We start from the raw sequence: 12,159 nt of genomic DNA, 5'->3' as shown, positions 1-12,159 counted from the left end.
ACAATCTGCCCCCCAAAACCCCCATGCTGGGCAGCTGGCTTTGCATTGATGGAAAAGATCTCATGAACATAGTAAAGCAAAAGTTGACAAAGTTTGGGTGAACATTCGGGTGTGAGGTTCTTGCTCCAGGCTCATTTAACAATTGTTGGGGCACTGGTGCGAGGTGGCAAACTTTTCGGTTTTTATTTTATTTTAACAGAGGGTGAAAATACTGTTCCTCTTCCCTCATCTACAGACTTTTGTTAATATAAAAATAACTCTGATACATACATCCTGGAAGGACAGCTGTGTCTTACTTTTTAACTCCGGCCTCCTGAAGAATTCTTCTCTCATTTCCAGGCATATTAACATAAATATAGGGAAGAATGGGAAGTAGTAGAGTAGTCTCATGCTACCTGCCTGTTCTCATTCTGCTTATTTTTAAAATTGTTTATATCAGGAGATGAAGTTCTGGGAAGAAGATACAACTTTTCATAGGTGTTTGTAATTTATTGAAAGGAAATCACTGTAGTTAAACAAATTGTAGAATCGTAGAATGGTTTAGATTGGAAGGGACCTTAAAGATCATCCCATTCCACCCCCCTGCCATGGGCAGGGCCACCTCCCCCCAGCCCAGGTTGCTCCAAGCCCCGTCCAACCTGGCCTTGAACACCTCCAGGGATGGGGCAGCCACAGCTTCTCGGGGCAACCTGCCCCAGGGGATCACCACCCGCACAGGGAAACATTTCTTCCTCATATCTCATCTAACTCTCCCCTCTTCCAGTGTGAAGCCATTCCCCCTCGTCCTATCACTCCATGCCCTTGTAAAAAGTCCCTCCCCAGCTCTCCTGGAGCCCCTTTAGGCACTGGAAGGCCGCAATAAGGTTTCCCCGGAGCCTTCTCTTCTCCAGGCTGAACCCCCCCCCCTCTCCCAGCCTGTCCTCCCAGCAGAGGGGCTCCTGTCCTCTGATCATCTTTGTGGCCCTGTCATGATACGGAGAAGTGGATTAGGGAGCGGTACACCAGCAGAGACCTGAGGAATGCACTCTCAGTCCCGATATGGGTTTGCTGTGTTCCTGCGCACAACACTTTCCTTCTCTGTGTACATCCATTTTCCAGTAATAAAATGGAGATGGTATACTTACTGTACAAGATGATTGGAGAATTATTTACTTAATATTTGATAATTGATTTGAAACACATTTGCACTGTTAATGTAGCATTTGCATTATAACGTTGTTCTTATAGCCTCCAAATCTATAGCAGATATTACTGTATCTTATTGTTTACATCCTTGGATGTGGTTTTGCCAAAGTGTGCACATAAAAGGCATTTGTTTAAAATCTGTAATTCTTTAGCAACCTAAGTGCACTGCTCCTTGGCTTAATTTAGAAACTTGATACGCATATTTTTATGTCTGTAAACATATGATGGTCTTAAAAGTACTCAGAAGAATCTTTTAGCATGAAAGAGCTACAGATTTCCCTGGATGCTCTACAGTTTAATATGTTTCCTAGCTGACTTTTATAGCTGCTCATCACTGTAATGATCAGTAAAATCTTTTCATATATGCATTTTTTTCCTCAAATCCTCTTTCCCACATGCAGGTTGTACATATTGTTAATGATAACATACTTTTTGGTTAACGGAAAGTCTAAAAATGCTTTACGTGTATTGTCATCCATTATAGTTTTCCATAGAAATATCTGTCGTCTCTCTCATTTCAAAAGATTTGTAATTTAGAAATCAATTGCACATATTGTTTTGCTTAGGGGAGAATACATGTTACTTTGGGGGGGGGGGGGATAGACATCCATATTTTGAAGATTTATCTATTTTTTATATGCAACATGTAATTTACTGTCATGATTGATGACAGCTTTGCTACTGTAACTCTTGTGCCTCTGGACCACCAAAGAACCTTGTTGCTCTAGGCTACGCAGTAACAACAGGGGGATACCCTCATTTATTCTGGTGTTTTCTCCACAATGACCTATTCTTTTAGAACCAGACGGTCAAAAAACTGGAGGCCCGTGTCCAGCAGTTGACTGTTGAAGCTGAAAATAGTAATTTACAGCGTCAAAAATTATCTCAAGAGAAGACTGATGCAGAACAACGTTACCAGGCGGTATGCTCTGAACTTCAGGAAGTGAAAGCAAGGTAAAGAAAGTGTGGTTGCTGTTTTTAACATTGAAGAATATGGAATTTCCAAAAGGAAATATTTTTCATTTTATTTCAAGAACTCAGTGAATGGTAATTGACATTAGAAAATTGTCATGAAAATGTATTAATTGATGTAAAACTCATTGTGGAATTGACCTAAATGACTGTCGTAAGGGATACGTTATCTTTCCATTATTTATAAGCATTTTGTTCTGTTACAATGAGGACGTGCCACAGGCAGACTTGCACACTTTGTAGAATTGATACTGAGCAGGTAAGATGCCAAAATATGAAAGCAATTTCCGTATTCTGTTTGCTTACTACTTGTAGGCACAGCTTACTTCAGAAAGACAAGGACCGTATTATACAGGAATATGAGGAGAACATTCAGCAACTACAAAGTAAATTTGATGTTGATGTAAATTTTATAAAACAGGAACATGCTCTCTCTGCAGCGAAGGTATGCTTCCACGTGTAATAGGCATTAAAATGTTGTTTATTTTTCAAGTGGTCTTCTCAATATAAATGTAATGCTTATGAATAAATCCAAGGAGCTGTTCAGTTCCCGAAGTTGTTCATGTGCATAAGTTTAAAAAAAATAAATTGTAATTTAGTTTTTCATTCCCAAATTCGACTGAAAAGTCATTTAAGGTTGACTGATAGTTCTGTGTGTGTGTGTGTGTGTACGCATACCTACAGCTGGTATTTCCATAGCTGATTCAGATAAGGTACAATTAATACACTGATTTTGATTGTACTTCTGTAAAAATTCCAGATACCAGAGGACCTCAGCACAGTTAAAGACTTAATGTTTTCATAAGACCTTCAATGAGGGAAAATACTTTTTCCAGAAATAAACTGTCTTGCAGGCCTCTTAAAATGGAACATTATGTTAAATATTTATGTGTTTAAAGAAATAATTTTTAAATTCTTCAAGCGTACATTCCACCCAAGAATGTAACAATTCTGGTTTATTTCTGTAAAAACATCTATCAGATTGATATCTATGCATACGTATGTTATACAATAGGTAGACATATAGTATATATTTAATAAAATTTTCATGTTAAATAATTGTAAAAAAGGCTCATATTATAAATACCATCTGCTAATCCTTAGAGCCATAGGACAAATAGGGTCTTTTGCATTTATTTTCTGGATTTCTGGGAGCTTTGATGATGCTTTACTCAATTTACAAGGCATTTTTCTTTCTTTCGATTGTTAGTGCCAAGGGGTTTTTATTAGTAGTTATTTTTTGTGGTTTTGTTTACATTTCTAAGTTCACCAGACAGACAGAAGTGACATATCTGGAGTTGTAAATTCATACAGGTTTTTTTCCCAGGTTGGTAATTTTTTCTGAATTCCAGGCACCTTTGAGAAATAAATTTAAAACCATGAAAGATGTATCTGTGGACCTAATGAGGAATGAGACACTAAAATTCCTTTTTCTGTTGAATCCCTACAGGCATCTGAAGCGATTGAAGAATTGCAGCATAATGTGTCTCTATTAAAGCAACAGTTACAAGATTTAGAACGTCAAAGACAGCAGGAGCTGAGGGTGAGCCCTGAATTTCTTACTCAAGAACGAGCAGCCCTTTTCACTTTTTCCACTGATTTGAAGGTTTAGATAGCCATGCTAAAATGCACTTATATATAACATGCATCTTTGTATGTATTTTATTCATAGATATATCTATATAAAGTGTCACCTTATACTTAAAGGTTGATTTTTAAAAAGTATGACTAAAAGAAATCAGTTTATGGGCAAGACCAGAGTTCACAGGAGCTTTTTGACTCTTTTTTGTATTTCACATGTTAAACCAGTATAATCATGTATCAGTGGATTATATGTCAAAGAATTAGGAATACCTTTTTTTTTTTCCTCCCCTAAACCATAAACATTTTTAAAATAAGTTTCAAAATTGTTTTTATTTTCGTTCTTATTTCACAGTCCAGTTCAATATTCTGTCATCCCATAGATACTTAAATTAATTCTTCTATCTCAGGATAGTAAGTTCCACATCTGTGTCATGTATCAATCCTGTTTGTGTTTTGGCATCTACTTTTCCTCCTATGTCTCATTTCACAGTTGATGTAGTACAGAATGGCATTGTAATAGTTCAGGAGAACGAGTTGCTCTTTCTCTTTAGAAAACATGAATCATGACTTTTGAGAGAGTTTCATTACGTGTGGATATTTTTGCTCTTGGTTGAATTTTTTTTTGTACGTCAAAGAATGTTTTTAACAATCATATAAAGTGGATTTGTTTATTTAGAATACACATCTCTTCCTTTGCAGGATCAAGAATACAAGCTTCTGCAGGACAAACTTCACTTGGAGCGTCTATACGATAAACAGGTAATGTTTTCAGGAAAAATATACCATCTTACACACACTTCCAATTTTGTTGTATACAGAAGCTAAAGGTTTAAATTCTGAAATCCCCAAATAAGTAAATTTTGGAATCCAAGCATTTCACATGGGTTGGAAAAATAATTGGACAACTTAAATAGCTTTAAATGAAATCTTCCCTGAAGCACAGAGGTATCGCCTCTGATTCTAGGTACCGCTTGCCAAATGATGGCGGCTGGGAGAGCATTGCCAAAGAAGTGCCACTGTAAGCCTGTCCCCTTTGTATACGCTTCTTTTGTTGGCGTCTGATGTTAACTGCTGTTAGAGAAAAGATAATGAGCTAAATTGAACTTAACCTGACCCGTTGTCAGTGCTCATATATTCTTCCATACTTCTTTTTCCCTGAATATATCTTTATTCCATACTTCTCCATTATTGTAATACAATCTCTATATATTGTCAACATACATTGGTTTTACATCAGAAACTTAAAATAAAAAGTGTAATTTTCATCAAAAACACTTCATCTTAAAGCACTTTGCAAATACTCTCTGCTCTTTTAGACTTTAAGCATCAATAGGTTTCAAATTAAACTTCAATTTTAGTGTTGTTATGTGTTCAACTCATGCAGTGTTTAATAAGAGGGTGCGTTAGATGCCTATTTAATTGAAAGGATGTGTTATTCAAACATGTCATTTCCAAATGTGGCAAATTTGTAACATAGAATAATGAATTGTGATCATAGCTGCTTGTCACTCGCTAATAGCATTTGCAACATGAATTGTAGTGAGTTTTTGGTTTGAGTTAGTGCCTTCTGCTGACTTGAAGTCAAGTACTTTTTCATTCCAAGATATGTTTTGGTCTAATCCTTGCTTACATTTGTCTTCTTAGGCAAGGCATGGCTTTTATGAATGTTGGCCTCAAGAAAAAACCTATGGTTGGGATAATATTGCAGGTCAAAACAAAAATATATTGGCGTAATTTGGGTGTCTTCTAGCTATTGAAGTATAGTGGACGTTGGTGTATTGCGATACACCTCTGCTATTTCTTAGCAGATAAGTACAGGTTAAATGTGGCTGGTGATGTTTCCAGGCGCTGACTCCAAATGCCATCAAATGGTTCACATCCACACTGTTAAACTGTATGGTTCTGGGCAGTAAGGTGGATGCATCTGTATAATCTTTCTACAGTGGTGTCTGTCCTGTGTGAATCTGGAATGAGGTTTGAGCATCATTTGGGAGAATGCTCCTTAGCATGGGCGAAGAGCATGTCAGCGGTCACTCTACACCAGTAAGCACAGATACTGAGGTTGTAACTCAGTAAACAAGGAAGCAGACCCTTTATTTTTAATAGATAACTTTACAGTGGTTTGCCTATTCGTAAATTTTGATGTAACTGTGTTTTTTGAAATCAAATCGTTGAGAAAGGAGGAGAAAAATACACGTGACCAATCTGTGGACATAAATCCATAAAATGGTATAGATTGGCCCATAAAACACTAAAACAAGCTTGCCTTCAGGTAAAGGAATCACAAAGTCTCTGGTGCAATCTGTTCACTTAAGAACCTACCCATTATCTAATAATCTTTATTAGCCTACAGTGGCTATTGCCCACTAGGATATTTAAACATCAAACAAATAAAAGGTAGTAACCCTGAATGTCACTGTTTGATTAAATGTGCTTATCTGCTGAATCAGGAACCAGTTAGGCTAAATGGTTTTACAAGCGAAGGAAACACCTGCTTTTTATAAATAATCTACCGCTTGTTTTCCAAACATTCAGCAAAGCATAAGAACAGTGACAGATTATTTCTGAGAGCCATTCATTTCATTTTCACAATACCTTCTTTACTCTCTGACAGATAGCCCATCAGTTTGGAGATACTTTGAAACCAACGAAGTATTTGGACTTCCATGTAGTAAACACCCACACGGAACTGCTTACAGCAGAGAATCTCTAAATTTGTTTTTTCATTGGATGATACTCGTGCTTCTGACTGTACGCTTATTAAAATATGTTTTTCGTTACTGTAGTGACGTCATAGCATGTAACGTTGCAAATGATTGTAGGTGAATAAAGGATTTCCTGTGCTCCAGTGAGGCATGGTTAGTAGGGCACATCGCCATATTGTTACCTGAACAATCCTAAAAGCAAACTCTTGTACTTAATCTGCTTTTGGCAAAAAATATTAGGAAAACCCACGGTTTGGACCATGCCTGGGAGGTCACCAAATTCTGGAGCTGGTTTCCTTTCTTGATTCCGAATTACCAGAAAGAATTATTCATAATAACGTCTATTTCTGGTTAGTGAATTTAGGAAGTGGGAGTATCCTGGTTTCAGCTGGGACAGAGTTGATTTTCCCCCTCGCAGCTGCTGTGTTTTGGCTTCAGTGTGAGAACAGCGTTGATAACACACGCTGTTTTGATTGTTGCTAAGTAATGTTTATAGTAAGTCGAGAACTTTTTCAGCTTCCCATGGAAGCGGGGTGGGAGCGTGGGCAGGAGGAGCCGGCCAAAGGAACGTGCCCCGTTCCGGGCCGTGGACGCCATGCGCGGTGCGTGCGTGGGGGTTGGCTGGGGGTGGGAACGCGCCATCGCTGCTGGGGACGGGCTGGGCAACCGATCATCGGGTGGCGACAGCAATTGGTGTTGCATCACTTTATTTTGTGTATTCTTTTACTACTTTTTTTTTTTTTTCCCTCATCCGTTACGGTTCTATTAAACTATCTTTGTCTCAACCCACGAGTAATTTCTTTTTCTTTCCCCTCCTTTTTCTCCCCACCCTACTGGGGGGCAGGGAAGGCGTGAGCGAGGGGCTGCGGGGTCCGAGTTGCCAGCATGGGGAGTCAGGTTTTGTTCAATGGTTATTTTGCGAATATAAAGCTTTATAGGGAGAGATGGAATTTGTCAGATTGCTAGGATGTGTTCCTTGTGAGGTCTTGAAAGTTGCCATTTTCATTCTGCTTTGGTTAAATACTAATGGAAATTAAAATGGTGTTTCAAATTTAAATGGTAACTAAAATATACTGGGAAAAATACCAATATTTAGAGGAGAATTAAAGGGCCTTGAAGTTTTCTGTAACTCTGAGTATCTTTAGGATATTTACATAAGAGGTCTATTTTCCTGACTTTTATATACGAGCGTATCTTCGATGTGTGGATAGGTAGTGCGTGGTGTGATGGCAGTTGCATGGAGGAGAATTACTTGGAAATGCAGAGTGTGCCTGGGGAGATGGGAGGGGAGAAGGAGAAGCAGCACGGCCGAGCGAAGGAGAGCAGAGAGAGGTGTGGGAGGCACCCCGTGGTGTTAGACAGGAGCGATGCTCTGCTGTGCATTAGTAGTAAACCACTTTTCCTCAAAGTTTTACTTTTCTTAGGATTGCCTACCCCCAGCTAGTTAATGTTTCAGTACGTATTATTCTAAAGTAAGGTTATTTACTATCAGTATGTTTGCTATTCTTATTGTTGCAAGAATTGATAAAAAGTAGTTTGCTTTGATTGGGTGTTCACAAATTGGTAAGTAGGAACTCTGCACCATAGAGAATACGTGTCATTATTTTAGGCAGATTTCTATATGCTTTCCTGTATTTATCTAAAGAAAATCTAGCTCCTTTTTATGTAATTACTGATATTTCCTTATTCTAGAGAATAATATTCCCTTTGAGAAGAAAAATAGCTCTATTTGCTATATTCTGATACTTCCTCTCTGCATTAATCCTTATTCTTGCATTTTATTTAATTTTAGAAATATATATGTGGTTGTCTATGTCAGTGCAAAGGAAATATACAAAATAAATAGTTCTTATAATTTGAAGTAACTTTTTTTTTAAAAAAATCAGACTTTGTTTTAGCTAAAATATGGTATTCTTTTCCTTCAAATGGTAGATTCATGGCATCCGGAATGATCTTGATAAAGAAAGAGAGGATGCTCAAAAGAAAATTCACAAACTGGAAGAGATTCTGAAGTAAGTGAATATGAAATAATTGTTGAATCATCCCCAATTTCTTAGTCCAATTTGTTGAATAAACTTATGCTTTGTCTCATCTAACTGCCTGCCGATAATTTGTCCGGGTTATCTTCCTGTTGTAAAGCTGCATTTTCAGGGTTCTAGTCGGCCATAAAGATTAAAAAAATAAAGCAGGAGCCAAGCCACCCAAAGTTGTTGACTTTCAAGTGGTAGGAATAAAACAGAATTGAAGTTGGCAGCTGGTCTTGCCCTGTCAAATAAATGAAACCGGCTTATGTTTAGAAGAGGTACATAGCAGACAAATAATCCAAATTAAATACTAGTTGCTCTGCAGTACTTTAGAGGAAGGGATAAATTTGAAAGACGTATTTATACAAATTATATTTTAACTTGATTTAGTAAATGATGCTTATGATATTTTTTTAATATCCATGAATTACAACTTTAATGTGGATTTTTCCTCTTTGATACCTCACTTTGTTGTGTGAATACTTATTTTTCACATGTAGCTAATGCTCAGAGAAATGATCTGCAGCAAACAGAAGACACTTTTCGTTAACTAATTTGGAACAGCTTTTTTGCTGACCTTGTACATTAAAAAACTAATCAGGATGCAACAAGTTTGATGGTTTTGGAGCGGAGGAGTGGTTTACATACAGCAGATGCACATACGACAAGATCGAGTCTTGTTATGCTGCTTCCATTTTTTATTATGTAAAGTATTATTTCCATATGGTTATCCAGTTTAAATTCAAAGTTATGGAAATAATTTCTAGGGAAAACAGATTATTCTGAAACAAACCAGAAGTTATTTGTTAAAACTATTCAGTTAAATGTTACAATGTATCTTATCTGGGCTGATAGAGGCATTGTGTACATGCTTTTATTCAATAAAAGTCTTCGGGCTGAAGTCTGTATTCCTTTATTTCTATAATCTCTTAGTTATTTGGCATCAATAGAGAATATCTTAAATCACTGCAGACATTCATAAAAACTCTAGCTTTTAATCTTTAAATTCTTTACTGTACTATTATTTATAATTTTAGGGAGTTGGAATGTTTATCAGCTAAACTTCATTTTTTGGTATTTTAACATCTGATTCATTGATAGCGTAGTTGCATTAATTATCTTCCGTGTCTTTCAAATAACATGTCAGTTTGCACTTACTTACGCTAATAAAATAATCTGACTCTACAGTCCTCCGGCTGCTCAGACTTTGTTCCCCGCGCGGGTGCTCTCCGTGCAGCGTGACCGCGGCAGTGCTCCCCTTCGGGCCAGCGATCGCCAAGTGGGTCGGTGTGCTTTTTAGTTTGGAGCTTTTTAGTTAAGAGCACTGTGCTGAGCAGCTCTGGAGACAGCTGAGGAGGTCCTCATTTATTCCAGATATTTCCTAGCTGTAATTAAACTTAGGTCTGATGTTTGGGTTAGAGGAAGGATTTGAAAGAGTAACGTTTCGAGAGCCCAGTTGACTGGTGGATACTTCAGGGCCCACAAATTGAGATGATGTTGGCAGAGGTCAGTCCCAGCCTTTGTGGGAGGGTCCTTTGGCCAAGACTGAGGATGGGTCAACCGCTGGGCTCCAGGAGCCCTGGGGTCTGCGTGACAGGTTAGCCCTACAGTGAGTGATGAATACCTGTTCCCAGTTCTCAAAGCGTCTTCTGATGTAAACTACTTCCACTCATAGTGTGGAGTACTTTTCCCAGGTCGCTTCTGCGTCCTGTGGCATTCTGGTTTTGTTATGTGGGGTTTTTTTATTTTATTTTTTTGTTGAAAATAATGTAGCAATATCTAATGTTAAATGATATATCGCACTCCTAATTTAAGTTCTAAATTAAGGGAAAATGTTCCCCAATTAAGGGAAAATGTTTGAATTTTGGAGATAGCTTACTCTTTAATAACGAATCTATACTACTGTTTGTTGGTTTTTGGGTTTTTTTTTACCAGTGATTTGGGGTTAATTTTAACATTAGCAATGGAATTAGTAACACTAATAAGTAATTATTTTGTAATGAATAGAAACAAAAATTAGCTTTCATCTGTGTTTTTGTCTGGGTGGGGACAGAATTTGGAAGAATCATCGGGGTTGATTTGTGCTCCTAAAGATTAAAAACATTGTATTTACAGAAATATAGTGCCCTAGGCTAAGCCCAGTGTATGTTTTGCTGGCCGATTCTTCCAGATTTCAATTCTGGTGCAAAACCTCTGCATCTTGCATCTCTGCCTTTCTGATCGGGGGTGTGTCGGTGCACGTGGCTGCTGAGAACAGACTCACATGCCCGGTATGGAGGAACTGCTGATCCCGCAAGGCTGACTTTCTGGAAACCAAGCCATTAATTTAGTACCAATGTTTCTAGACACTAGTAAGATTTTACATGTATGTGTTTATATATGATATGTACATCCGTCATACATAACAAGGAGTCATATTTTAGTGTCGGAAATGGGTGTCTTCCTTATGGCTTTTTTTTTTTTGTTCCATTGCTGCAAAAATTAGTCCTTTTAACAATCTCTTGCTATTAATATGAATCTCCAAGATGTCTTATGTGAAAATGCTTTATTTTGCTGTATTACTTTGACTCTTTGCGGAATCAAATTCAGTAGTGACGAGCTAAGGCGGACACAGTAAACCTTTAGAAAACAACCTTATCTTCCTTGAGATGGGTGAAAATATAGTTCACCGTCTTCAATAGAAGCGATGCCTTGTGGAATTGCAGCTCAGAACCCAGTCGGTGCATCAGTGATTTCTCATAAACTACTTTGATCTGAATGCACTTTGATTCTGAAATGGCCACAGGATTATATCTTGAGTAGCTCGTCAGCTGCAAACAGCTAGAAGGGGAAGTGGCAGGAATTTTAGTGGGCTTTTTTATTATTATTATTTTTCCAGTGATGTGACAGCAAGCAGTGCTATTGCAGTTTCAAACATATCCTCGTAGTTGCATAATGAAAGTGATTTGAGACATTGTGTGGAATAGTAAAATCCACATTTGTAACAGTATCTTTCACTTCAAATGAATAGTGTTGCCAGAGTTTTAATACTGAGTTGCGGTACACATAGTTTCTTAAAGAGGTTTTTTTTTTTTTCTTCTGAAGTTTATGGTAGAAATATCTGTCAAAAACAAATCTATTGCAAAACAATTGCTCTAATAGTCATGACTATTGGTGGTGACTGGTAGATGTCAATTTTGTATTTAGTTCAGCAATGCATGTCATCGGCATTGCCTAATCGCAAAAGTGACTATAGAATGTGCTGCAGGGATTTTTCTAGAATGTCAGTTAAACTGCATTTATATAATAACAAAGTATTCTTAAAAAGCTTCTGGGTAATTACTTGGGGGGAAAGGTTGTTTCTCTAATCCCTTTAGTTTGTTTGCATAAAATATGTCATAAGAGTGGGTTACAAATAGGCTAAATCTCTGCCGTTCTTATCTCTTTCATTTTAAGTAGAGGAATAGGAAATAAAAGAGGTATAGTTATCTTACAATTTGTCACACTACAGACTGAGTTGAATACAACAGAAAAAAAATTTAAAACAAGTCTGTATCCATTTGTTGCTGAAGAAATTAGATGGAAGAGAAAGAAAAGGTCTCACTGGCTTTATATGACACTGTTATTCAGAGTAGCTCTCAGTGTGATCTGTCGTGTCTTGCTCTGTGAAATTTGGACAATTATTTATTAAAATTTTTTCCTCTGCTAAT

At 37.4% G+C, this 12,159-nt stretch overlaps 1 protein-coding gene across 1 annotated transcript in view; it reads left to right on the top strand.

Annotated features, from left to right (window-relative positions):
• The window catches only part of CEP112 (centrosomal protein 112kDa), a 176,094-nt gene that overhangs the window by 41,609 nt on the left and 122,326 nt on the right, over positions 1-12,159 (top strand). The window contains exons 12-16 of the mRNA XM_009894772.1: positions 1,985-2,139; positions 2,473-2,602; positions 3,608-3,700; positions 4,441-4,500; positions 8,379-8,458. Coding sequence (XP_009893074.1) covers positions 1,985-2,139; positions 2,473-2,602; positions 3,608-3,700; positions 4,441-4,500; positions 8,379-8,458 — 518 coding nt within the window. The remainder of the gene's footprint in view (positions 1-1,984; positions 2,140-2,472; positions 2,603-3,607; positions 3,701-4,440; positions 4,501-8,378; positions 8,459-12,159) is intronic.

This window comes from Charadrius vociferus, unplaced genomic scaffold (assembly GCF_000708025.1).
Source record: "Charadrius vociferus isolate BGI_N301 unplaced genomic scaffold, ASM70802v2 scaffold321, whole genome shotgun sequence".
Lineage (NCBI taxonomy): Eukaryota > Metazoa > Chordata > Aves > Charadriiformes > Charadriidae > Charadrius > Charadrius vociferus.
Note: the sequence above shows the minus strand (reverse complement) of the source record. Positions and strands in the feature narration are given on the sequence as shown.